Source organism: Varanus komodoensis, unplaced genomic scaffold (assembly GCF_004798865.1).
Source record: "Varanus komodoensis strain SLA01 unplaced genomic scaffold, ASM479886v1 scaffold20_1, whole genome shotgun sequence".
NCBI classification, from domain to species: Eukaryota; Metazoa; Chordata; class Lepidosauria; order Squamata; family Varanidae; genus Varanus; species Varanus komodoensis.
In genome coordinates, this window is record NW_025335587.1 from 4,857,228 (window position 1) to 4,883,374 (window position 26,147).

The 26,147-nt window shown below is 40.7% G+C and overlaps 1 protein-coding gene across 6 annotated transcripts in view; it reads right to left on the bottom strand.

Moving 5' to 3' along the window:
* Positions 1-1,880: 1,880 nt before the first annotated feature.
* Positions 1,881-26,147, bottom strand: part of SSBP3 (single stranded DNA binding protein 3) — a 217,085-nt gene continuing 192,818 nt past the window's right edge. For 2 of the 6 annotated variants that reach the window (XM_044430019.1, XM_044430017.1), the window contains 12 exons: positions 25,567-25,626; positions 17,279-17,345; positions 17,107-17,183; positions 11,831-11,895; positions 11,647-11,695; positions 11,201-11,236; positions 10,494-10,548; positions 8,730-8,800; positions 7,088-7,166; positions 5,567-5,595; positions 5,089-5,190; positions 1,881-3,879 (listed from right to left, as the gene is read on the bottom strand). In XM_044430019.1, coding sequence (XP_044285954.1) covers positions 3,850-3,879; positions 5,089-5,190; positions 5,567-5,595; positions 7,088-7,166; positions 8,730-8,800; positions 10,494-10,548; positions 11,201-11,236; positions 11,647-11,695; positions 11,831-11,895; positions 17,107-17,183; positions 17,279-17,345; positions 25,567-25,626 — 720 coding nt within the window. In that variant the 3' untranslated portion in view covers positions 1,881-3,849. Of the gene's footprint in view, positions 3,880-5,088; positions 5,191-5,566; positions 5,596-7,087; positions 7,167-8,729; positions 8,801-10,493; positions 10,549-11,200; positions 11,237-11,646; positions 11,696-11,830; positions 11,920-17,106; positions 17,184-17,278; positions 17,346-25,566; positions 25,627-26,147 lie in introns of all 6 variants that reach the window. The other 4 variants (XM_044430018.1, XM_044430016.1, XM_044430020.1 and 1 more) reach the window with 3 other exon arrangements.

The following is a 26,147-nucleotide window of genomic DNA, read 5'->3' on the forward strand; positions in this document are numbered from 1 at the left end:
ATGCAACATGACCTGTAGACAAAACCCTGTGTGTAAAAATACTTTGGACAGTTGGTCAGATCTGGGGGTCCTCTTGGTAGAGAGCCAGAAGGCTTCCTGAGGAGTACCAATTTGCTTGGGAATCATATTGTGGGCCTGTTTTTGTGTTGGCTAGCAAACTGCTGTTTAGAATAGATTCTAGCACTGAAAAGCAAGTGTAGTATTTTTATTCCATACATTTGGCAACTTCTCACACTGCTGGATGTAGAAGGACCAAGACCATTGCAAAATTTTTAAAAAGCACAGCATATCAGACTTGATCTTTGGGATTCTTTCCTCCTATGACAAGGCCAGTAGCCGAGTATCCCAGTTTTAAGATTATTCATCACCATCATCGGGAAACATTTCCACACCACAGAAAAGCTGCTGCTGAGAAGTAATCACCATGGGAGCACCAGCTGTTGCCCTGGATCAACTCCAAAAGAGCAGCCTCCAAAGACATCATTATTATGTAACACCCTTCCTCATCCCAGCATCTTTCCGACGGTTTGGACTTCAGCTCCCAGGATACCTGACCTCTAACTATGCTTCCTTGGAATTATAGAAAATTCAGTCCAATATACTGGTGGACACCATGTTAGGGAAGGTTGCTCTAGCAGCAACCTGCACAGAACTGCACACAACTGCACAATTGGCCAGCTTGTTCCAAAATTACTGCCAACTGACAGCCATGCCTCTTGTGCACTGGAAGAGAGTCACAAAATAACTACCAAGTGTAGGCATATAGGATTAGCAACTTTCATATATACCTTTGCAAGTCTGCTCATCTGTATACATTCATTAGATAACGTATTTTGCATGTGAATTCCTGGCTCAACAGGACTATTTTGGACTCCCCCCCGACAAAACAAACAGTGATTATATTTCTTTGAGCAGCATATTCCCATGCCATGTCACAAGCTACTTGTGAAACTCCCTTTAAATTTCAAGAAGGGCTAGGAAAAGGAGAAGTGTAGTTTGAAGACAAGATCGAAGTTCTCTCAAGCTACACTGAATTAATTACATGGTCCATTGAATCCAACCTGCAGAATTAGAAATACTAGAGGATCCGAGGTTACAGTACCCTTGGATTAAAATACCCTTTCTTCACAAGCATTAAGGTGCCACCATGGATACACTGGTCATCCAAATTTTACATGAATGTAATGACCTTATTGCAACAATGCCACAAAGATTGCAAAACAGTTAGTTTATACAGTTATATGTATTTTATATTGTTATTTATGTATTTTATTTATTTGTAAGCCACCCCGAGGCTTCGGTGAATGGGGCGGCCTAGAAATTTTCTAAATAAATAAATAAATAAATAATAAAACTACAGGTTATTGTCCTCCTTGGCCAAGTGGTATTAATCTCTATTTCACAGTATGTTGTATTCCTGCTCCTCTTGAATATCTAATAGAAAGGTACACTGAAGTTTTTACTTCTTAAAGAACATAGGTGCTCTGTCTGGAGGTCTGAAGATATGTAAAGATGTAATAACGAGAATTACAAGCACCTATTTCTAGGAGAAGAATTAGAAACACTTAAAATTGCTGCCACAATCTTGCCCTACAGAGAGATTCTTTTACTGACAAATATTATACAGTTCAAGTTACCCTTTCTTTTTGCCTTCAGTAGCAAGGAAGCGATGTGCTTAAATCTGTGGAAAGGAATGTGAGGCTGGACTCTAAAATTCAACAAACCTATTAGGTCTGTAAGGGGCAGTAAGCTGTGTCTTCAGAATGAGAATGTGATCAAGGGCCATATGCTCTCTGTGCCAGGGCTTCTGAACTCACTGCAGTCATGAGAAGCAGACGACAGCTCCTACGGCAAATCACCAGTAACAAGCAGCAAGGGACTGAAATCAAATGTTTATATTTATTACAGCATGATGGGAAGAGAGAGTCGAGGGGGTCTTGATTCATTTTTTAAAAACCATCCCAAACCAATGAAGACAATAATTTAGCTATCATTTTAATACAATGAAATCTGTCAGTCATCCCTTAAAAAACCCAAAACAAACAAAAATCCAGTAAGGGTGCTGCATTAGCAATGGGACAACTCTTGTGTTGATGGCTGGTCTTTTAAAAATATTATCCTGACTGTAACTGTGAAACTGATCATTTGCCCCCACCCCCCATCTTTCTACAGAGAAAACAAAATTAAAATGCCTTAGAAAAGGCAAACATTAAAAAATCATTGTACTATTAAAATAGTTCATATAATATCACATGGTTTTCATTTTCAGTCAGAATAAAAACAAGCCAATCCCCCCCCACAAAAAATTCACAAAACAAAACAAAACAAAACCAAACAAAAACAAAAAAAACAAAAAAACATTTCATTAAGGGGTGCGGAAAAAAGACATCCCTTTAATAAAACATTATCAACAAATATCGTACACAAACTACAATGTATAATAATTACTTTTCTTTTCCCTCGCTTCATTTTAGAACCAGACTACAAGGTAAGAAAAAACACTGAAACAAGATACAATGTTCTCAAGAATCCGCACAAAGGTAGGTAAATCCAGGGGAAGATAATATTTTACATAATATGAAATACATAGATCAGAAGTGAAGTTTTTCTTCTTTTTATATAAAACAAAGACCAGCTACAAGGGAGTGTAATGTACAGAGATCCCAGGACTTGCGAGTTTCACTATACATGATGCTTTTCTGTAGTCACCTCTACCATGAGATGGTAAGGGGTTTTTTTTAATTATTTTGTTTATAATTACAGAGTTGTGGGGGAGGGAGAGAGAGCCTACAGAATAGCAAGTATACATTTTAACAACAATAATTACTTAAAAATATCTCCATCCAGTTCCAGAGCATATACAGTGAAACCCTAATAAGATCACATCGTTTCATTAAAAAACAAAACAAAACAAAAAACCAAAACAGATGTTAAGCTTGCGCTCACAGTTTTCGAGTCCTAGATCAAGTTTTTAAACGCCTTTTCTTTTTATTTCTGGTGGACTAAAACCTCCCCAAGATTTGAAAAAAAATCCCAAGTACCCTAACCCTCCACACCCTATCCCCAGGAATTTTGACACTTTTAGTTTTGCAAAAGGGTAATTCATAACATTTCTTTGTAACTCTGGGAGGAGGACGAGGGAAAGGGCTAATACAGTGCATGCCACAGTCACAGATATCAAGATCACAATTAAACTTTTGGAGGATGTGATCCTACAAGGGGGCCAGCTGCATTACAACTTAGAAGGAGGCAGAGGAAATATTTTCCACTTGAATCTTCTTGCTGGAGAAAGTGTGCTGCAAAACACCAAACTGAAAAAACCAACCAAACTAAAAATGGGTGGGGGGAGAGGGGAGGCCTTCTGAACAAAACCCACCAATTTATAAAAACTGTCCAGTTTTATTATTATTTTTAAATGGCTACAGAGACAACATGAGATTTCATATCTAGACTAGCTTCCTTGCGTAGCACAGCACAAACATACAACAGATTTAAAAGAATAATCAAGCAAAGGAGGTTGTAATTGGGTGCTAGAGGCTTTCATTTGTTTCCAAAAAAAATCAACAGCAAAAAGTGTCATGTACATAGAATAAATCCTTCCACAGAAGAAGGATCTTGTCATGTCTTGAAATATTTTAAAGATTTGTCCTTCATTGTTTTATGGAATAAAAAGTTCAGCCTTTTTATTGCATGAAACTAAAAATCAGGGGTGGGTCCCCGGCTCTGTACGTCTCCCTGCCAAACACACACCTAGCTTCTCTTCTTGCATAATTTCTTGAGATCCTCCAAATGGCAGCTGACTTTTTCTTTATCCTGGAGAAGAGGATGTGGGGTGAGGGAGGAGGGAAATCACACACTCATCGTCATGCTGGGAGAATACTGCATGAGGAGGGGAAGGGCAGTGGGGGAGAAAAAGAGAATCACAGAGTAAGAACGAGGAAGAACAAGACCAAAATGTAAATGCTGCGGAAGCTGAGAAAATGGCACATGAACGAAATGTGGGCTTATGAAAATGATAAAGAAGCATAATTGGCTTCAATAAATCAGAGAGCTAGAATATGTTACAGACTAATTTATTGTGACATAATCATTCCCATTCCAGAATTATCCTGTAGCCAAGAGTGTGAGTGTGTGCACACACATGTGAAAGGGAGTGTAAAAAGTTCAGCCAGGCTGAAGTATAAGAGACATGTTTTTTAAAAAGGTAAAATTACACATCTATATAATATTGTCAGGAAAAGGACAACACTCCCTATTCTTACAGGGTCTTCTATAATATGCATACTTTGCTGATCTCAAAGTGCCACTTATGATTAAGTATCACTCGGTCATGTAGCCACCACTGACAGAACAAATTCTACTAAAGTACATACACCCACTGATATATCACAAGGGGTGATTAGGTCATCTTCTATGGACACAGTAAAATACAGTTGGTGTTACTAGTTCCCTACCCCTTCTCTCTGTTCTCATCTAAATTTTGACTGCAAGTTCTTCAAGACGGGGACCTGATTTGGTTTATGCTGTTCTGTAAAACACCACATATATGGATGGAAAAAGAAGACAAACAAGATGGCCTCAATACATTGCGCTTTTCCTATATGAAAACTCCTGTGTAGAAAACATCATGTACTTACATGTAGCTTGTCCAGTGTTCTCTTCTGTCCACACCTAAGTTCTGTTGTATGTTCAAGTGCTAGGAAACCACACACATTTCTATGCTGCTTGCCATCTGCCTCCAATATCATTTCAAAGTGGTAACCCAATTGCCTGCATTTGCCTCCAAATAGACTCAGTTTCTTTTACTTACATCATCTTGGTTTGGCACTATTTGCCCTCTTCTTGTTTGAAAGGTATGTCCAGACTGCAGTATTTTATCAAACACCCAAGTCTTTTTCCCTCTGCAGTTCTATTAGCTCCAGGAATGTACTTTCTCTATATGTATTTTTCCCATAGCACCATCTCCCACTTCATGACTATTCTTCACTCATATCAGTGATTCTTCCTCAGAAATGAATTAAAAGAGGCTTAACAAGCTTTGTTGCTCAAACCCTGTCAGCATAAAGAGCTGGTGTAAGAATGACTCACGTTGTCATTTTGGAAGGAATGGAGGAAGTTCCCTCCCAATTCACCATCATCTCGTGGAGTGCCCGGGGGATTGCTAATGCCACTTATGTTGTTTGGAGAATTCTATGGACAAAACAGACCACATACACAGAGAGAGAAGTGAGAGGATGTCTTTCCGTTGTGCTGCAGAGAAGCAACTGCAACAAAACACATTGTTCCACAGTGAGAACAAATCAAAACAGTTAAACTGAAGCTTCAGTCTAGGAGGAAATCTAGGCCCTCACAAGAGCAGACAGCAAAAATGTCCTACTCTGGTGACTCAAGGATGGAAAACCATGGAAACTTTTCTGACAAAGCCTTGTCTTGCCACCCTAATACACCCAGTGTGGTTGGGTCTTGGCACTCCTCCCTGCCTTGTAGTATCCCTGGCATTCTGTCCATTGAAGCAAGAACAAGAAGTAGTCCCAGCCTAATTACAGCTAACAAAATGCAGACTTACTTTTGGAAGTCCATCTATGTCTCCTGACCCTTGTGAAAGAAGACCAAAAGGGGAAAAAAGTAGGCTGTTAGTGGGAAGAATTACATTTCTTTGCTCACAATCAGTGCTTCCTCATCCAGCCTATCCATTTGGTACTGCAGTGTTTAGTCCCTGAACTATCATCCAGAAATCAGATGCTGCTGCAGGAAGGTATTGCTGGGCCTTCCGGGAAGCAGCTGGCAGTACATTAGTGAGCTGCAGGTCACAGCTGGGCTAATGCAAACCTCTTAACATTTGCCTCCAGAAAGGGACATACTGGGGAAGCCTCAGCTGCCATTCCTTTGCACACAGAACTCCTGGGAGCAGAGCCCAGCTCACCTTCCTGTACAGCACTAGAGAAATGGCCTAATCGAGTTGCTACGGCCGCGGCTCCCTCCCATGAGCTTCATGACACTGATCAAGATGGAGTACAGCACCTCCACTTCAGCAAGATGTATAAGGCAAGCATAGGAGGTTAATGGGTCTTTCTGCTGCTTTAATTAAAACACAGACACCACAGTTAGGTTCATGACGCTTCTTCCCCTTTATCCATCAACAGCAGTCTGGCAAGCCTAGGAGTCTGACTAGCAGTCCTTGGGCCCAGGCTACTCTTCTATGCGGTGAGTGTTTGGAATGGCAAGGACATCCAAGGATTGGGGCCTGTGGATTCCTTACACAGAACAAGTCACAAGCCTCTGGGAACAAAGAGGATTCACAACACAGAGGACAAAACCACACACCGACAGAACCCTGTAGCTTATGAGGTCAGAAAACACCTGCTGCAGAATTTTGCACAGTACTAGGCTGAACGAACTTCCACTGTCTTGAAAAGATCCACACATGGCATCTTCAGGCAACAGCTGAGCACAGCAGGGCCATTACTTATGCCTGTGATGAAACCCTTCCATGGTTCCCCCCTTCCCAATGTTTAATGCTGGGCAGCCACTGTCTTAATTTCCTGTATCACCCCAAAGCAGGGCATAAAGCATTGATGGAGATTACAGTGGCAGCTGTCTGGTGTAAGACTGGCCAGGAGTGAGGGCAAAGCACACTGGGCTGAGGAACAAAGGAAGCAGCCTGTCAGTGGGAGGGAGTGCAGGAGGAAGGGGAGAAGGAGGAGGTAAATCAGAGGGCCTCTTGGAAAGGTTCCCTGGGTCCGCAGACAATGTGCCCCAATGTGTAACCTCCTGCTAGATTCCCCAAGGCACTCTGAACCTGGACATAAGAATACCTTAAACAACTGCTCAACTGCTTATGTGTTGATTTTCCTATAAAAATGGCATTCTGCACTAACTTAAAGCAATGTTTCCTACAAAATACCAAAAAGTAAAATTTAATAGCTATTTATGATCAAACTTTCTATGCAATTAAATCACAAACTGTGTAACAAGAATTTCTTTAATCACTGAAGAATTTGGATGTCTTTCATGCAGATGTTCCTAACTAGAATTAAACACAATAATCTTCCATTCATCTTACTGACAACATTTTCTGCTGTCTTACCTAATGAGCCATTCATGTGATGGGGCTCCATCCCACCCATGCCTCCCATTGGGCCATCTGATCCAGGTCCCATTGGGAACTGAGAAAGGAAAAATAACACTTTCGTCACTCATGTTAATTAATATTGACATTTGGTAGATTTACCTTGTATACTGGCAACCATAAGCTTTGGAACTTGGATGTCACCAATAGCTTGCAAACAAACTTTCTGAATTCTACATTTAAAAAAAAAATGCTTCAAGATCTTACAGGTTCTTCATTGTTCTACTGCACTTATCAACTGTGCTAGAGGTTGCAAGCGTTTTGCTGTCATGTCTACCTCAGTCCTTTGTATGTGGCATCTTGGTTCCGACCACCACAAACAGCTCTGCTCAATACAACTGCACATTCTCCAATTTGCTGAGAGAAAAAGCTAAAAACCAGAGAGTGCAAGTATGAACAGCTTTACAAATCCTCAGCCTCTCAAATTCCATCTGCCAAAACATTTCAAAAGCCAGTCGCGATCCCTTTTGGCCCTATGCCATTTATTTGTATTCCTGCATTTCTTCCAGGAAAACACACACTGGGTTCCTTGATGGTCTTCTATGAGGTATGGGCCAGGACTAGATTTCTTTAGTTTTTAGGGACCGAACTACAGCAGCAATCTTCAGACCATTTTCTGGCCGTTTCACTTATTTGTTCCCTGGGATCATCCACCCACTTCTGCAAGCTTCTGCATCTACACTGCTTTGAAGGAGGTCATCTCAGAAACAGAGAGAATGCTCTTTTAGCAGTTATCCAGCTAGCAGCATTTACTGTGGTTCACCTTGAGACAGGATCATTGTAAAAGCTCAATTCAGAATCTGATGGTGATATTCAGTCATGGCCAAAGAGGCAGGAGAAACCTTGAAAGGCATACACTAGCGCTCCAAGTTTGGCTGATTTGGAGAAGCCAGGTTTAGATTCTTGGCCATCTGCTGAGCCCCACTGTACTGCAGTGGGCCTGCTGACAATCCTGGAACCTCTCATCTTCTCGTTACTACTCTTTACAGTCACTGCCTGCTTGCCTCCCTTCCTGAGCAAGTGAACAGGTAGGGAGAAGAGAAGCAAAAGCAGCAGCCACCACTCACCATGTCCCCTTCATCTGGGCAGTAGCATGGACTGAGCCCAGAGGGACAAGGCAAGCAATTGGGCAGTAGGAACAGCAGGGAGTAGGAGATGGGGCTCCACAGGGAGGGCATCCCCTTAGTGCCTTATGCCCAAGCCCTCCCCACCTCCCAATGGGGAGCAAGCAGTGTTGCAAAGAACAAATAAAGTAGCTGCAGATGTTTCCTAAAAACCTGGCAGGAAATATTCAGAACAGCCTTGTGTAATTAGCTTCAGTCAAAGGGGCAAGGAAGACCAGAGCTTAAACTGCATCCCCTTTAAAAAGCCAGCAGTGTGTACGACACAGTCTTGACCAGAGCTGCATGAACGCTACTGTTTTAATAAGCGTAAAAAATTAACAAAGTCGCTGAAGAGTTAATCACTTTTTGATGGTTTGTTTTATTTCTGTTTTGTAACAAATGGCTGAAATCAATTAAACTGCTTTACCCTCAACTGATGAAGTTAATTATGATTTGTTATGGTATCTGATATGTAAATTATTAGAAAGCAGACTTACATTCGACCGACTGCCTCCAGGCGGTACGGGATTAATCATTGTGTAGATGTTGTCACTTGAATTTGTCGAATCTGTAGAACAGTAAAACCCACTAAGTCAGGGTGATTAATTCATTTCTTAATTAAAACAAACTCATGCCACTTGAACTCATTCTTTTGTATTTTATCACCTAAAATTCTCTCTAAGTACCACCATTTTCTGGCTAATTTGTATTTAATGAAGATTCACAAAGTTTTTAATCACAGAAATTCAACTGTGAAAAGAATCCTGCTACTAACCAAGGATATTGAGACTTTCTTGCCAGGAGAGATGTAGAACGGTAATTTTCTGCCATGTGTCACTTAACACCTCAAAATTAGCCAATGCAATTATCTTACTATAGCATCATATTTCTTTTCTTAAAAACATACACCCATGGATGATATTTAGCCACGTAATTTTTAAAAAGCAGGAGTCTAGATCAGTCATTAATGCTGGAAGCAATAGGAGATGTACAATGTTTAAATCAAGCTGCATAATGTGAATGCACACAGAAATTACAGGGAGGCTACAGTGTTAGAACAAAAAAAAGAAGGGGGAGAGACCTCTGTCTACATTAACATATGGATTGTTTTATTATGACCTAGTCTGAAATGTAGGTCAGAGTTCTCATAAAAATTCAGGAGCAGGAAGGCAGTGGTAATATTCCATTGTAGCTCCACCCCTGCAGCTGTGGTACACCACCGTTACATGCAGCATGGCTACCTCCCCAAAGCCTCCCCACCCCCTTTCTTTTTACCACTGACACATACAGTGTGTAGTAAATCACCCTTGCAGGCCTGTCAGGAAAATTCACCAGCCCTGACATTGACTCTCTCTCTCTCTCTTCTCCTCCTACTTTACAGTGAAGAAAATAGGAGGCAGGGAGCAGATTCTACATGGCCTTCTGGGGAGGTAGATGGAGGAGGAGGAGAGTGCTTGGTGAGCACCTCTGCAAAATGGTACTGAGAAACCACCTTGCATGTCAACATAATGAATTTAGCAGCATCCCAACCTCAGTGGCTGACAACAGAAAGAGCAGTCCCTTGGCTTTCCTACATGTAACACTGGATAATTTAAAAGGAGTAAGAGTAGAACAGCCCTAACTTTGATCTGAGGAGCGGGGGGGGGGGGGGGATGGTGAATTTGTTTGTTTTAAAGTTTTCATTTAATTCCTTTTCGATACTGAGAGAGCAAGAGGAGAGGTTCAAGTTAGTTTCTACAAATAACCAACATCAAGATTTTTTCCTTGTCTACCAGCATGAAAACAGGATTTTTAAAAAGTACACCTATATCAACGTGTCAAATTTCACAAGAATTATTTGTCAAGGGAAGCAGCAGCATCTTTCACATTGCTTATTAAAAGCTCAAGGCTGAAATCTGATGCAAGCTGCCTTCAACCAGTCCAGAAAGGCTGATGGCATGGATGAATCTTTCTCTAACCCCATTTCTCACACCCTTACTGGGAAGCTTCCCCATATTTTAAGCTCTGATAGAATGCAAGCCATCAGCACAGGGCTGGGAGTGAAGGGGGGGGGTGTACTGATGATAAAACCACTACCTCTCAAAGCAGTGTTATGGTCATTGAATGTGTGCATCCATGTGACAGTGCCTCCGTGGAATGCAAATTGTGACAGGGCTACTTCAGATCAAAAGCAACAGAAGACACAAGCCACCCATCATTAAACTCTCAGTTTCTTTTCAAGTGAGAAAAAATTTAGTACTGCTTCCTCCCACCCCTCGTACCTGCTGGGCTAGGCATGATGGGTGTTCCAGGAGGACCTCCGCCACCAGGGGGCCCCTGTTGACAAGATTAAATACACATCAGGAACCACTGTGATAACATAGCCTGCAATAGGTCAGCTAGATCCTGCTGCTGTCAGCAACCATGTCTCACCTTGGTATTCAGCCAAGCATTAATCTCCTGCTAAAACCTTTGATGCACTCTTGTAGCCAAAGTGCAATTTCTTTGTTTAAGCCTCAGGAAAAATGAAGGCTTTACTGAGAGGTAGCAGGGGCACATATCTTTGAGAAGTACATGTAGGATCTTCTGCCAGGGGAGTAATGGGGGGCATTTTTTGTAACCTTCACATCTGCAGAAGATGCAAGCAAAACATGCAGCCCAGAATGCTGCAATGTACTTCTTAGATGCGTAGGACCACATCATGTTTCTATGATCTATTATCACCAATGCACCATGAACACACAACAACAGTCAAGAGTGGTGGTGTACTAATCTGACAAGGTTTATTCATGCTGCCTGGGAAAAAAGAAGGAGCTTCCTTAGTAACTAGTCAGACACTGCAAGCATTTTTGCATTACCCCAGAAGCACATCCATGTGTCAAGGAACAAAGCTATGCTGTGAGCATTTGTGACCCGAGCATAATCTGTGAATTTGTGCACACAAACAAAAGGTTTAATCATCTTATGCACTGGCACATCATGAACTTACCACGTATGTACCAGGTGATGAAGAAGAGTATGGAATCTGTAAACAGATGAGAGTACAGGCATTAGACTTTGAAGAAGATCTATTTCATGCAAAATAAATCCTACAGATCATGAGTTTTGCCCAAGAACCCAAAGAAATACATGCTAAATGTCAGTGAGTCAATGACTATTACCTGTATCCAGGAGACCAAGGCAATGCATGTAACTCACACATTGCATTTCCCAGACCTATTGTTTTTAAATATCTTCAGAGAACCAGGACAGGAGCACAAAGGGGCAATGGGGCATGTTCCACCATGCCTCTCCTGCAGGATGAGTTCCACTGGGAAAGTAGTAAAGGGTAAGCAGCCCATTTAAAGGTTAAAGTGATTAAAGCAGTATAGGAAAAATAAGTGTTTCAGATCAAGTGATTGAAATGAAGTGTCCCCCACCCCAAATGACACTTACTGAGTTAGCACTGTTGGGATTGGGCCATGGTCTACCAGCTCCTGGACCCCTAGAGATTAAGAGAAGACCAGCCATTAGCATGCATGCATTGGAATCAAATGTAAAACTGTGGAACTGAATTTATTTCCATATCTTGCATCAGAAGGACATTAATCACAAGCCAGCAATATGGAAGGTGCCTTACATGTTAATCCCAGGCATGCCAGGCCCTAGGGAGTTGGGTGGAGGTCTCATTCCGCCGCCATAGTTCTGCAATGATAACCAAGGATCAGTCTACCATAACGAGAAGGGAAACCGGAGAAGAAAAGAGAAAGGAAAAAAAACAAACAAAAACGAGAGGGTTAGTTTGTGAAAATGAACTTTAATTAAAAAAAAAGATGATAATGAACATACAGGCAAAATTAGCAACTTCAAGGAATAAAAACAGGGTGGTGGCAATTTGCTCTTTGGCAGAACAAGATTTAAAAAAAAAAAATTTGAGGCCACCAGGTTCTCCTCTCATGGTAGAAATATACTAGGAATGCCCAATGGGCAAGGACTTCTGGTAATGGCCAACGTATATCACTAAGGGAGTAACCGCACCTGGAGAGTATGCAAAATCGTTGTCTTGAAAAGTAATAGAAACAAACCAAGCAAATAAAGCAAAAAAATCAAAAATAGTCTCTCTCCTGCTACATGAAACCGACAAATAGTAGACAAAGTAGATTACTTGCACGGGAAGAAGCAGAAAAAAATGGTGAGAAACTTGAGTGGGAGAGATAGTAAGAAAGATATAAGGAATACAGCAATCAGCAAGTGATGTGATGTGCGGAAGAAGAGATGCTGACAGCAAAAAGAGTTGCAACAGCTTTCTAAAGAAAGTATTTAGTTCTCCAAAAAGTCTATGGTCATCAATGAAAAACCAAAATGCTGGTCTAAGACAGTCAAAGAAATGCAAATTTTTATTTTATTTTTTTAAACACACATATATAAAGAGAGAAAGGCCAAAAATTGAAATTGCTTCTCCATGTATTTTCTAATGCAGGCTAAAGTTTGAGCACATCATGTGCATTCACTTTTATGGAATTAATCTTCACTATATATCCAAGAGATTCAGTATAAATTAATCAGTATAGGACTAGGTCTCACATTTCACAAAGAAAAATCTAAATGAGGAAAGCTCGCTAAAAGGAAGAGCCAATCCATCATGCTTGTGAATCCCATGTTATGCTACTGTTTAAGGGTCAGAAATGAAATTATAGTTTATTGTGAAAAAGTAAACCTGCGAGCACTTGCTCAAACACCTGAAGAAGTTTCTATCCCCCCTCCCTTTCCCCCTGTTGAGGCTGTAAATCTAGATCTCAAGCCAACAACTATGGATTCTGGGGTTTTCTTGGTTCCTGAAAGACAGCAGAGACTTTGGCTGCCTTGCTGGCTCCAATCCCAAACACTTCTCCTCTGTAATCTAAGGGTTCAATTTTGTTGCACCAAGCAATGCTTCTGTCCTGAGGGGTAGTTAAAAGTTCCGACAATAGTTTAAATAATAAACACAGTAAGCTTAAATGCTGCTAGTGGAATCATGTTCCCCTGTATGAAGAGAACTCTGCTGTGATTTTGTGGCATAGGTTTCTTAGGAACCCACATTATTGAATGAAGCACTTCTGTCTAATTGCCCTGATAGAGTTTAGACACAACAAATATGCTCAATATTAGGAGTTCAGTTCAGCCATACCTCTGGCAAGCATACTACTTGGCGGAATGCTTACCCATCTTGGATTATCACAATCTCAGTTTTTTTTTAAATAATCATAAAAATATCTTCCACCAAAGATTCAGCAGTCTCCATAGCTTAAATGGAGTAGAGGGCAGGACAAGGGGAACTAGTTTTTCCTCAGCATTGCTGACATGTTTCAACTCTCCATCTTATTGACTGGGAACAGGGACCCACCCTGTTTAGTAACAGGGGCACCTGCAACAGGGATGAAGGTGATCTTCTCCCAATCCCTCACCTACAGCAAGGTGAGCAAAAGCAATTTCAACGGGAAGCATGGCACACACAAAAGGTTCTTCTCTGTAACTTCCATATGTGGCTTTATTAGGACATTGTTCAGTCACACTCATAATGGCTGCAGCTTCCACCATTGCAAATCTTACAGGTCTACAACTTGGAAATCTTAATTCCATATGGCTTGTAACTATTTCAAGTATGCAGTTTGGTTAGGGTGGCAAGTACCTGTTTTGTTCAATATTTACAGCACATCCAGAACTTCTGAGGCATTTTTTGGCTAATGCAACTGTAACAGATGCAAGCTGTTGTAATAATACATGGGGGACTATTGAGAGCTTTGTACCATCACTAACAGTGCCAGACCATTAAAATAGATAACAAAGCTTGTGCAGTCTAGGCTTGCCTGTAATTGTTATGATGTAGACCAATTTTTCTTTCCTGGAGGTACCCTGCTTCAACGGAGTCTTAATGGACATGTTTTTACTTTGCAACAGTATGAAGTTCTGTTTTACTTCATTTTCTTCACATGATAGACTCCAGAAACTAGTCTGAAACGCTATGCTATTACAATCAGCATTCATTTATGTAAATAGGATTTAGAAACCTAAAGGTAAGCACATGGTGCATCTATTCTAATTCTTTTCTTGGGAATTATGCAATCACAGCTTTAACAAGATCATGAAATAAAGTTGTCCATAACAATAGATCCTTTGTAACTTTGTCTTTACCAGTCTACTTCCCCCAAATCTAGGTCCCATCCTGCAATTGCTTATACCTTCTTTCTAGTCTTCATCAGCACATCCTGAAACGGCTGCCCCAGTTAGTGACCCTCTAAAACTGAGGTTAACCTGTTAGCAGCAGCAGTACCAAGACTGCAGGGCCAGCATGTATTCCCAGGTAGCTCTAGGAAAGGACTTTGTAATGATCAGTACTTTTGCTGCAGCAACAGTTCCAAGGTATTTAATGGGAGATTTTCAGTACAAGATCATTGCAAAGTAGGCAACCAAATAAACAGTTTATCTTTTTCCTTCTTAAAATGACAACCTTGTGGGGATTTGTCAAATGTTTTCAAAAAGGCATTAGCCACAGGAATTCATGGCCTAGTATGGTGATAGTTCATGATCTCTCTTTTTGGGAGGGACTCTGTGAGTTGGGACATTTGCAGAAGAGCATAAAATGTTAAGGAATGCATCCAATTTGTTTTTGACTTACTATAGTATTGTTTAAAATATATGACAGAGGCAGTCCAAGTGTTCCAAACCATGGCTTGGAGGACCACGAGTATGCTACACATTTTCACACTCCTTTTCCCCTTTGCTCTATTTCCAGGTTGCTTCATCCATAATTTAATGTGATGCTTAAACTAAGCAAATGATGTTTACCACCAAGCTCCAAACTATAGTTTGTACCCATACTTCAAACCATGATTACGAATCATTGCTACTGTTAATCATAGTTTGCCAAATTCCAGTGAGACAATAAACCATTGTTAGAGGAACCTGAAAAAATAGAAAGGCACTGGAGTATTGGAGGGGACAAGGGGTCATGCAACATGCAGAAAATTCAAGATCCTCCATATCATGGTTTGAAAGATTGCCTGAATTATATATTGTGTAAAAAACTGAGCCCAGAAGATCTGTAATGTTTCATACACATGACCTTCACTAATAGTGACAACAGGTAATTATTTATCCTTTTTTAAAACTGTGGTGCACATATAACTATGCAGGGAAGCTGCACATATCCAACACGCAACAATGCAGGGAAGAGGATTTTAGCATGTCTCTGTCACTGGGTGAAAATTGGGGTAGGGGCATAGGAATGTTTACATTCTTGTGTAATATGTAATATAAAGTTTTTATAACCATATGGCTGGATGCTACAGGAGGTGTTCACTATAAATTCTTACTAATGAGTAGTTCCCAATATGACTACATGCACCATACAGGAAGGGACCTTGAGTTAAATTATCACTAGTAGTCATCCTAAGTCAAGGAAAAACATGCCTGAACTTCCATAAGGTTTAATGTGACAAGGTAAAGACAGGTATTTCAGCTTGTCAGGTTTCAGGAAGGAGCATGCCAAGAGAGACAAAGAGAGAGCAGAATTGCAAGGGAGGGTCCATGGAGAAGCGAAGAGCAAGCCTGTGAAAGAAGAGATGCATATTCCTTGGTACCATCAGCACTACAATAAGTAAATTAACATATTCCACCTCAACCTGATACAACCAAGATGCAAACAAAAAGTTAATTGGGTGAGATGTCAAAAGAGGATCTTTCACCTCTTGTCACTAAATGAACTTTGGAATTGTGCTTTACAATATTTTGAACAGCTGGCCTGGAGAATTAAGTCCTAGCAGAATACTGGATCCTCAAACAGAAATAATTGATCAGTTTCTCATGTCACACTGCACTTCATCATGGCTGTGGAAGCCAGTTTTCATATCCAACCTCCAGTTGGTCATTGTCATGTTGTGTAAATGTGGTAAGCATGGTTTCTGTGAGGGTTAAACAACTGTTACATAACCCTAAAACAAGACCATGGATTATGCAAAGGTTGCTTAAGTTTTGCATAACCCACACTCCTTGCATGACACAGTACATGTGCAGCTGAATATGCAGGCTGCATATGCCCTATACTGCTGCAGCCTCACTGTGAGTTAACCCACAGTGGCTCTTATGTTGTGCAAACAAGACTAGATATTCACAATCAAGGGCTCTTCCTTCAAAGCTATCCAGATTTCTCCAATCAAGTCAGAACTGTATAAAGCAGATACTGGCAACAATTGGCCCATGGAATGCATCTGAGAAATGCAAATATCACAACTGTCCTACTCTTATTTATTCCTCCTGAATTACTCCTGTAGCATGTAGTAAAGTATGGAAGCCAAGCACCCCAGAAAACAGCCTCCCCCAACAAATCAACAGTACAGCTGTGCAGTCAAGATGAAAGCCATAGATTATCTGCCCCTCATATAAAGAATGAAACAAATAAAAGCAGAATAGATTGCAGCACATTTAATTATTAAATAATGTGTTTTGAAATACATACAGCATTATACCTGTAATCTCCCCACCCCTTCCTCCCTACTCCTCAAAGGTTATCAAGCTGAGTTGGAAGATTCATTCCTGACAAAAGCCCAATTAAATAAAAGTTTGTGCATTTGGACTAAAGAGCAAAGATGGAAGGTGGGGGTACATGAGCACATGAAGTACGTGACATAAGGATGTTCACTTATGAAGGCATAACTAGGATGTTGGAAGGTGGGATATTTCCAGACACATGTAAACACACTAATGTAAAATGCATTATCACTAATGGTAGGGAGAAAAAGGGTCTGGGAGGATGGAAGTACTCCTAGTTCTTCAAGGCCCCAGAGACTGCTTTTATGATGTTTTGCTCTCTAACATTATAAAGTATCAAGCACATTATTTGGCACTGGACAGGGTATAAATGCTCTGCCCAGGTTTTACCTGTGGACCCGGACCCATGGGTCCCATTCCTCGGGGAGGATTCATCCTTTGCATTGGCCCTCCCATGTTAGGATGCCCTAGTAAGAGAAAAGAGAAGATGCTGCATTATTACAGAAGAGTAAATGTATTACTAAGAGAGCCAAGAGGGAAGAACACCTGCAGTTAAGCGTACCTTGTTGTCGTGTGGGGTCCATTGAGTTGGGCAGCAAGGGCTGTGTACCAGGAACACCCCCTGGAGGCTAGAAAGAAAGAAAAAAAATGGAAAAATTGATATTTGCAAATACACAGAAAGATTACCATAGTTACTTTGCTATATAAGCTTCAGCAACTGGAGTGAGTGAGTGAGTGTGTGTGTGTCAAAAGGTTCTTTCTGTTTGACAACGGAATAGTCAATTTCAGAAGCATCAGTCTTCAAGGAGATTTATTTATTATTGCCTCATAAAATAAATTCTCTAGGCATGGTAGAGATAGGAGTTAATTTTCCAGAGAGTTTGTATCATTTAAACAAGCCTTTCTTTACCTGGTGTCCTCTAGATGTGATGGACCAAATCTCCCAGACCACAAGTTTTGTCTTATAAAACTAAATTTGCAAGCATTTGCAGGGCAGAATTCGTTGGTGGAATGGTGGTGTTTGATCTTTGCCCTGCCAGTGGTTCTTCCCTGAAAATCCCTCCTCCAGGTTGCTCTAAGTACACCTCCCTCCAAGTCAATAGCAGAAACAGACATAGATGCAGGGCTGGGGGTGGAAAGAAAATAAAACAAAGCAGAGAAGCTTGCTTTTTCACTTGTTTCTTACCCTTTAAATGCCCTTTACCCCCCAGATTACCTTAGTGAATGAGGATTTGCTGAAGCAATAGCTAATCTCATATGCTCCCACCTACTCTGGATAACAAGCCTTCCTTTTATACAGTCCACGAGTGCTTCCAGAAATCATGCTTTTCATGCTGTAAAGCAGCCTTCAACCAGCACAGTTGTTGGAATTATGGGAGCTAACTCTAACGTATTTGGAGAGCACCAGGATAGGGCAAGCCGTTTTACTGTGAGTTTACAGCAGCTTAGAGAGTTTCTCTGGGATAGGCAATTGGCTGTGCCAACTGTCTGAATACTCCTTGGATATTATCAATTCTTATTTTGATTGCCAACATTTGGGAAGGGTTATTTGCCAATTATAATCTTCCCTGAAATTGCACAATGCATACGTTAAAGAACAGTAAAACAAATTTACTCTTTTTTTCTTTTAACAATTTTTCCATTACTTCATAAATAATTGACAGAACAGAATTTGAAAATGTGGTAAAGCAACAATTGCTACAAAATGCATGGTGCAGGTATTTGCTGTACTGATAGGAAAAAAGAAGTTAAAAAAGAAAAATTGAGGCATCTGAAAAATACAGAAATATTTCAAGATGAATGCTTTGAACTTCAAGTAGCTGAAGTGCAAAGCAGCAGGAAACACCGGGTTGGGGAAGACTACTGTAAAACAGAGGAGAATCACAGTGCCCGGCCACAGGTGCAGCATTTCAGTGGGTGATGTCTGAAAAGCACCATCAGAAAGTTATCTAGCTTGGCAAAGGATACTTTCCTGCCATGATTTATATTAATTCATATTATGATCCTAATTACAAACTATGTAACAGAAGACTATGTAAGAGAAATTGTTACTCTTACTGCATGTTGGACCATGGAGATTTGTCTAATCCAAACTATGCTTATAGTGACACTGGTAAACAGCATGCATTTAAGACAAAAGGACTGCCCCGTTGTTGTATATCTGAAAAGTGAGGATGTGGGGTTGAAATCAGCCCTTGTTACTTAAGAGTAGTTCCATTAGTTTCAGTTGGCCTACTTTGAGTACGACTAAGTCTGGGTCCAATCCATTTTTTTAATCTTTTTGCAGAGGGGAGGACTCAAAGGTTGCATTACAAAACCATTCTTGTCCTGCTATGGGTCTCTGGTCAAACCAGTTATGTGACACTCTGAGTGCTCCAAAAACCTGCAAAACTTGCTTGACCAGACTTCTGCAACAGGAGAGAAAAACAAATGCATATATTTGCTGGCAACAATGGCTCTACCATGCTTTTCATGCATGTCTCATATCTTCTAGTTTCTGGAAAAGTTATCATTTGTTCATAGCCTGAGTCTCAGAATGAAGATGCTTGAATGAAATGTTAGTGATGCTAATATAATTCTAAGGTATATACTTGGAAAATGTGTTGTGTAACTATATTAGAATTGTTTATTTGCCAATGGAATAGACATTCCATCAACAAGTTCACTAGGTTTCTATTTTACTAAACAGACACAGTATTAAACAGTATTAAAATGTTTATTTTCTAGAATTCTTAATTTTCCTTTTCTTTCAAGTTCATCATATCCCTTCTACCATATCGATAGCACAGGGGAGAAAACAGATACATTTCCCTTGAAGAGACAAATTGTAGGCAAGCGTTCAATATCCACCATTTTCTTAATTTGAAAAAAAAAATAGATCTCTTTGTTCAACTAGGAGACAACATCACTGTTCAAGATGGGAGTAGTTGGTAACCTTAGATACTGAAGAAATTGTAAGAAGGTCAAAATTTTCAATATGTCCACTGATAGCAGTTGACCACCATAGGCAGTAACCTATATTGTGCTCCTGTTTATTCCATGACTCCAATGAGAGCCACCTCTACCAAAATCAAGAGTTCACCCTTTCTAAAGGAAGCCTAGAAATTAAAGAAAATGGTTATTTTCAGACTGAGAGAGGTTTTTCCAGACACTCTGCTGCCACATTCCAAATACACATTTCTTTTAGTTTCTTAGTATTTTAAAAACCACTAACTCTTCCTACCTCTAATGGCCAGTCCCACCAGTGCACAGGCAGATATGGTACTGCCCCATATCATAAAGTTTGCTTGTTTTAACATTTTTACATCTGTGCTTGGAGCAGCACATACTCTTTCCCAGCAAGCATTCTCATGCTTTACCTTTTTCATAGAATCATAGAATAGTAGGGTTGGAATGGGTCAAGGTGGTCATTGGGTCCAACCCCCTGCTATTGCAGGTTACCAATTTATACCATCCCACTCAGATGATTGTCCAGTTTCTTTTGAATGTTTCTAGTGTGAGAGAGCCCACAGCCTCTCAAGGCAACTGGCTCCACTGTCATATTGCTCTGACAGTGAGGAAACTTTTCCCAGTATCTAGACTGAATCTGGGTTGTCGAAACTTGAGTTCCTTATTCCGTGTCCTACATTCTCAGCAAAGAAAGATCTTGACTTTCCTCTTTGTGACAGCTTCTGAGGTACTTATAGAGAGATATCATGTCCCCACTCAGTCTTCTCAAGGCCAAATATGCCTAGTTCTCTCAGTATCCCCTTATAGGGCAGTTTCCAAACCCTAGATCATTTTTGTTGTCCTCTTCTGGACCCTTTCTAATTTTTCTGCATCTATCTTAATTCTTGGTGTCCATAACTGGACACAGTATTCCAGATGAGGTCTGAGTGAGGAGTATAGGGGAACTACTACTTCTTGTAATTTGGAAGTAATACTTCTATTACGGTAGCCCAAAATAGCATTTGTCCTTTTTTGCAGTTGCATCACATTGTAGGCTCATATTTAGCCTGTTGTTCACAATAACTCCTTTTTCAGCTCTGTTGACCCATGTATTCCCCATCTACTATTGATGTATTTGGTTTCTTTTTCTTACGTGGAAGACTTGGCACTTGTCCTTGAATCTCATTTTGCTACTTTCAACCTAGCATTCAAGTTTATCATGATCACCCTGGATCTTCATTCTGTCCTTCTAGGGTTTTCACTATTCCACCCAGTATTGTATTATCTGCAAATATGATTACTTTTCCTTGAACCTCCTCATCTAAATCATTAATAAAGATGTTGAAAAGCACTAGGCCTAGGGCTGAACCCTGTGACCCCCTACTAGTTACCTCCATCTAATTTGAGAAGGTGCCATTGATGAGCACTCTGTGTCTGATTTAGCAGCAAATCTTGGATCCACCTACTGTATTTTTCGCTCTATAAGATGCACTTTTTTCCCCCTCAAAAGTAAGGGGAAATGTCTGTACGTCTTATAGAGCAAATGTGTGTGTGCCCGACACCCAGGATGCTGCCGGCCCGCCTGCACCACGTGGCACCACCTGGCCGGCACGTGCTTGGCGTGCTCTGCTCCGCTGCCCCCCCCCCCGGCACAGGTGAGAGCTGTGCCGCTCAGGGGGAGGGGTGCGGAGGAGGAGGGCTTTAACCCGCCGGCCGTACGAAGAGACGGACTGCTCACCCCCACCGCCTGGGAAGACCTGCCGCTGCGCGGAAGACCACCGCCAGCATGCTGCCGGCCCCACGTGGCACCACCTGGCCGGCACGCGTTCGGCGCGCCCTGCTCCACCCCCCTCCTCCGGCGCAGGTGAGAGCTGTTAATCACAGGTCAGTGTGTGTTTTCAAATGGCAACCCGTCTCTTAATGAAGCCCATGGGGAAGTGATGGGGAATGTGCATGTGTTTATCAGGAAGCTTTCCATGGATCAGTTCTCTGTTAGTTGATCAGACACATTTTTTTTAGGATCAGTGGATATTTGAACAGCATTACCTTCGTGTATGAAGTTTATTCTTCAAAGGCTACTTAGTTCGCTGCGTGTTTGATTTACCGTACAATATCTCATTTTTTGTCAGAAGTTTTTTTCTATTATTTACTAGTAGGGCAGCGTGGACATTACTGGCTTTTTTAGATTTGTTATTAAATTGTCTGCAGCAGCTCTTGTATAACTGGTGTAGATTGTGGATTCCTTCAATAATTCCACTACTGACTAAGAAAGTGATGTCAGTGATTGTGAGCAACAGAGCTTCATAAATTCTGACTCTAGTGATGATGAGTTCTATGGGTTCCACGAAAACTAGAAGAGTACTCAAACTTCGATTTCGATTTATATCCTGCCTTTTTCCTCAAAGGACTCAAGGCAGCTTACATCATTCTCTTCCTCCATCTTATCCCCACAACAACAACCCTGTGAGGTAGGGTTTAAAGTCTCTCTTTTGTTAATGACAGTGATGATGGTTCTTAATGCCACTGTTGACTGCTGTTCACTTTACAAGGTTGAAATACGGTATTACTGTATTCTGTTATAGTTTATTAAATAGTTTAGTAAACCATTTGATTTAGAATATTTTTTTCTTGTTTTCCTCCTCTAAAAACTAGGTGCGTCTTATGGTCAGGTGCATCTTATAGAGCGAAAAATATGGTACTAGATTTTCCATCTAGTCCAGTTTTTGCTAATTTGCTTATCAGAATGTTGTGGGGCACTATGTGGAAAGCTTTGCTAAAGTCAAGGTAGATTATGTTCACAGTGTTTCCTCTGTTTGGGTAGTTACCCAGTAAAAAATTAGATTAAATTAGTCTGACAGGATTTATTTTTGATGAATCCATGTTGGCTTTTATTAATCATTTCATTTTCTTTGATGTGATTGCAGACTGATTTTTAAATAATTTGCTCCAGAATTTTTCTAGGGATTAATGTCACACTATGTGGTCTCTAGTTCCCAGGTTCATCTTTTCCCTCACTTTTGAAGATGGGGATGACATTAGCCCTTCTCCAGTCATGTGGCACTTTTTTCCAGGATTTATTGAAGATAATAGCCAGCGGTTCTTAGAGTTTCTCTGCTAGTTCTTTTATGACCCTGGAATGGAGTTCATTGGGCCCTGGAGAGTCGAATGTGTTGATTCCATCTAGATATTCCTTGACCATTTTTCTGTCAATCTTGGGCTGCCATCTCTCACTTTCAGCTTGTACTTCCTCTTTGTTGTAGACTTTCTTGTAGAAGACTGAGACAAAGTAGGAATTGAGCACCTCCACCTTTTCCTTGTTGTTTTGTATCACTCTGCCACCCACTTTAAGTTGCTGGACACCTTTCTCTTTCACACATCTTTTGGTATGGATGTATCTGAAGAAAGCTTTTTTGTTGTTCTTAGCATCCCTTGCTATTCTTAGTTCATTTCCTGCTTTAGCCTTCCTGATGCAATTCCTGCAGTTCCTTGCTATTTGTTTATATACTTCCTTCGTGGCCTGGCCCTGTTTCCACCTCCTTCCTTTTTCTTTCTTTTAGGTTGTCACTCAACTTTTTGTAGACCAGGGGTCTCAAACTCAACTTACCTGGGGGCCGCTGGAAGTAGAGTCTGGGTGAGGTTGGGCCGCATCAAGTATTTCACTACCACGGTGGTGGTGGGCCGCTCATCCCATGTTGCTCCTGGAGGCTGGCCTTGGCGCCGCTGGCGCTTTGAAGGCCGCAGGGCCCCTCCCAAGTGCCCCACCCGTCCTGGCAATTGGCCCGCGGGCCGCGAGTTTGAGACCCCTGTTGTAGACCCATATGGGCTTCCTCTGTTGTCTTCTACTTTTTTTTTTCTTGTTGGAATTGTTCATAGTTCTGTTTGGAGAATCTTCTTTTTCAAGATTTCCCATCCCTCTTGGACTCCCTTTCCCTAAGAGTGAGTTGCCATGACATCTCACTTATTTTTTTGAGTTAGTTAAATTTGGCTTTCTTGAAGTTTAGGATGTGTGTATGGCTGCATTTACCTTCTGACTCCTTTATAACTGAGAATTCAAGTATCACATGGTCACTTTTCCCCAGTGCTCCCATGGCTGTTATTTTGTCCATCAGGCCACCTCTGTTAGTATTAAAAATTGAGGATTTCTGATCTTCTCATACCTTCCTCTACTTTCTGCTGAAGAAAGTTGTTGGCAATACATGTCAGGAATCTCTTGGAGGGGCCAAGTTTGGCAGTAATTGTCTCCTAGCATATGTTAGGGAAACTGAAGTTCCTCATGATGACTACATCATTCTTCTGGAAATAATTATGTAGAATAGAGCTTACATCCTTAAGATGTCATCAACCTTATGAGCACTTCATGGGTCTACTAAAAGCACCCGTGTTGAAACAAAATGTATGGAAGATTGCTAAAAACCAGGGCAAAAAGTAAACTACAAAACCACCACCAGAAAGCTAGTCTCTCAGGGAATGATTCTAATATGCATGCATGAGACCAAGAAAATCAGAGCCTTTTTCCAGAAAAGAGTCTACAGTTACTCCCTGCATAAGCAACCTCTCATCACAGTGCTTGGCATATTTCTTATGTTTAAAGTTTATGAATGTGTGAAGCTGGGAATGGACCTTTATAGTGATACTGCATGGGTCACAACTGACTTGTGAATTCCCTCTTGTTCATGGACTTATGCTTTCTAGAAGATCAATATAAGGTAGAATCCAATATGTGTATACAGACAGAAAAAGTCCATGTTTAGATGAAAATCCTCAGCCAGTAGATCTTTTCTCAAACAAAACAGAGAGAGCGCCCAACTGTTGGTGGGAGCTTGCTACTGCACCTAACACATTTGCAAAAGAGGGCCTTCAGGGTCATATGCCACAATGCGCTAGTGCAGTCCATGGATCACAAACAAAAAGAAAATTAAAACAGAAATGATAGAAGAAAAGACAAAAAGTGAAGAATAAACCAAAGCTCTGCAATAAGTGTGCTAACTTTCTCAAACAGGTAAGAGAAGCTCCTTGCAAAGCAACAACAATGGTGGTCAAAGAAGAACTGATGGAATAAGTGGGCTCCCACTAAGGACATGCATCCTAGATAGTGGAGAAGGCTTCCCACTAAAGACTCTTCTACTACAGAAGCTTCCCTAGTGAGGCTCCATGCAGGCACGGGCCACACATGTAATAAACAGAGAGAAGAACCCAGTTTTCAACCATACTTCAGTACTGACAAGACTACTTTCAAACCACAAGACAGTATGAGTGCATTAGAACCACATTTAAAAGACACCATCATACTAATACCGGCTTGTTGTTTTTGCAATTCATATAACGAGCAGATATGGAAGACAAATCTAGCAATGGACACTGATTAGGAAGCTATATTAGGATCAGAGGCAGCATGATCCTGAATATCAATCACTGGCAATGAAAAACAGGAGAAGATTATTGCCCTCATGCCCTGCTTGTAGGCCTCTTGTAGGCATCTGACCACCGTCAGAACAAAACACTGTATTCAATATGCCTTTCAACAAGACTTTTCTTGTGTTGTAGTCTCTTACAATAATCCCGTGAGATGACGATGGTTTGCTGAGATAGTCTTCCAAAGAATCTAACATTCAATGGGAATGTGAGTTTTTTGGGGCAGGAGGTGTGCTTAAAAAAACCAAGCAGGAAGCTGACTATAGAAAGTTCATTTTTCAGCCTCCAAGCTCCCATTATTTACTTCATTTATGCTTTTGTGTTCTTGCCAGGAAAATGCTACCTGAGATTAAGCATGCTTAAAATAACTTTTGAGGAAGGAAGGAGAAGGTTTTGTCAAAACTTGCTACAACCTCAATGTTAAAAGTTTTTTCCTTTCATTCATGTACATCTAAGCCTGAACTGTGCTTTAGAAAATACATTGACATGAAGATATGAGAAATACAATACCTGGTTTCCCATTCTGATGGGGGGCCGGGGACCTCCTGCATATCTTGGTGACATAAAAGGCTGTAAGTATATAAAATTAGTTCAGTGGCAATGTACACTCAAAAGTGAAAGTAAACACTATAGCCACTTCCTTGCAGCTGCACCTCAAATATCTAAACTGATTGTGTTTTCCCTTATTTTACACACATATGCTTTGATTAACAGAACAATTCTAAGGCACACTCCAGATTGACTAGATGAAAGATTTAATATACTGTATTTCATACAACTTGTAATTCAAATCCATACATTTACAGAGAAACAATTCTTTAAACAAAACTAAATGCTTGTAAGTAAGAAATACTTAGACTCTTAAGTCTCTGGCCTTTGTTGCCAGAGACTTTTTAAAAAATAATTAGATAGCTTAATGAATGTTGACACTATCAGATACAGCTGCTAAAATTAGCACAAGGAGCATACCAACTGAACAGTCTTTTTTTCATAGATTGGTAAATGAAAGTGAAGTTTGGGGAGGGGAGGGTTTTAAATATACCAATGACAAGTAGAAGACAAGTACTTAAACCACATAATGAATGTCTAAT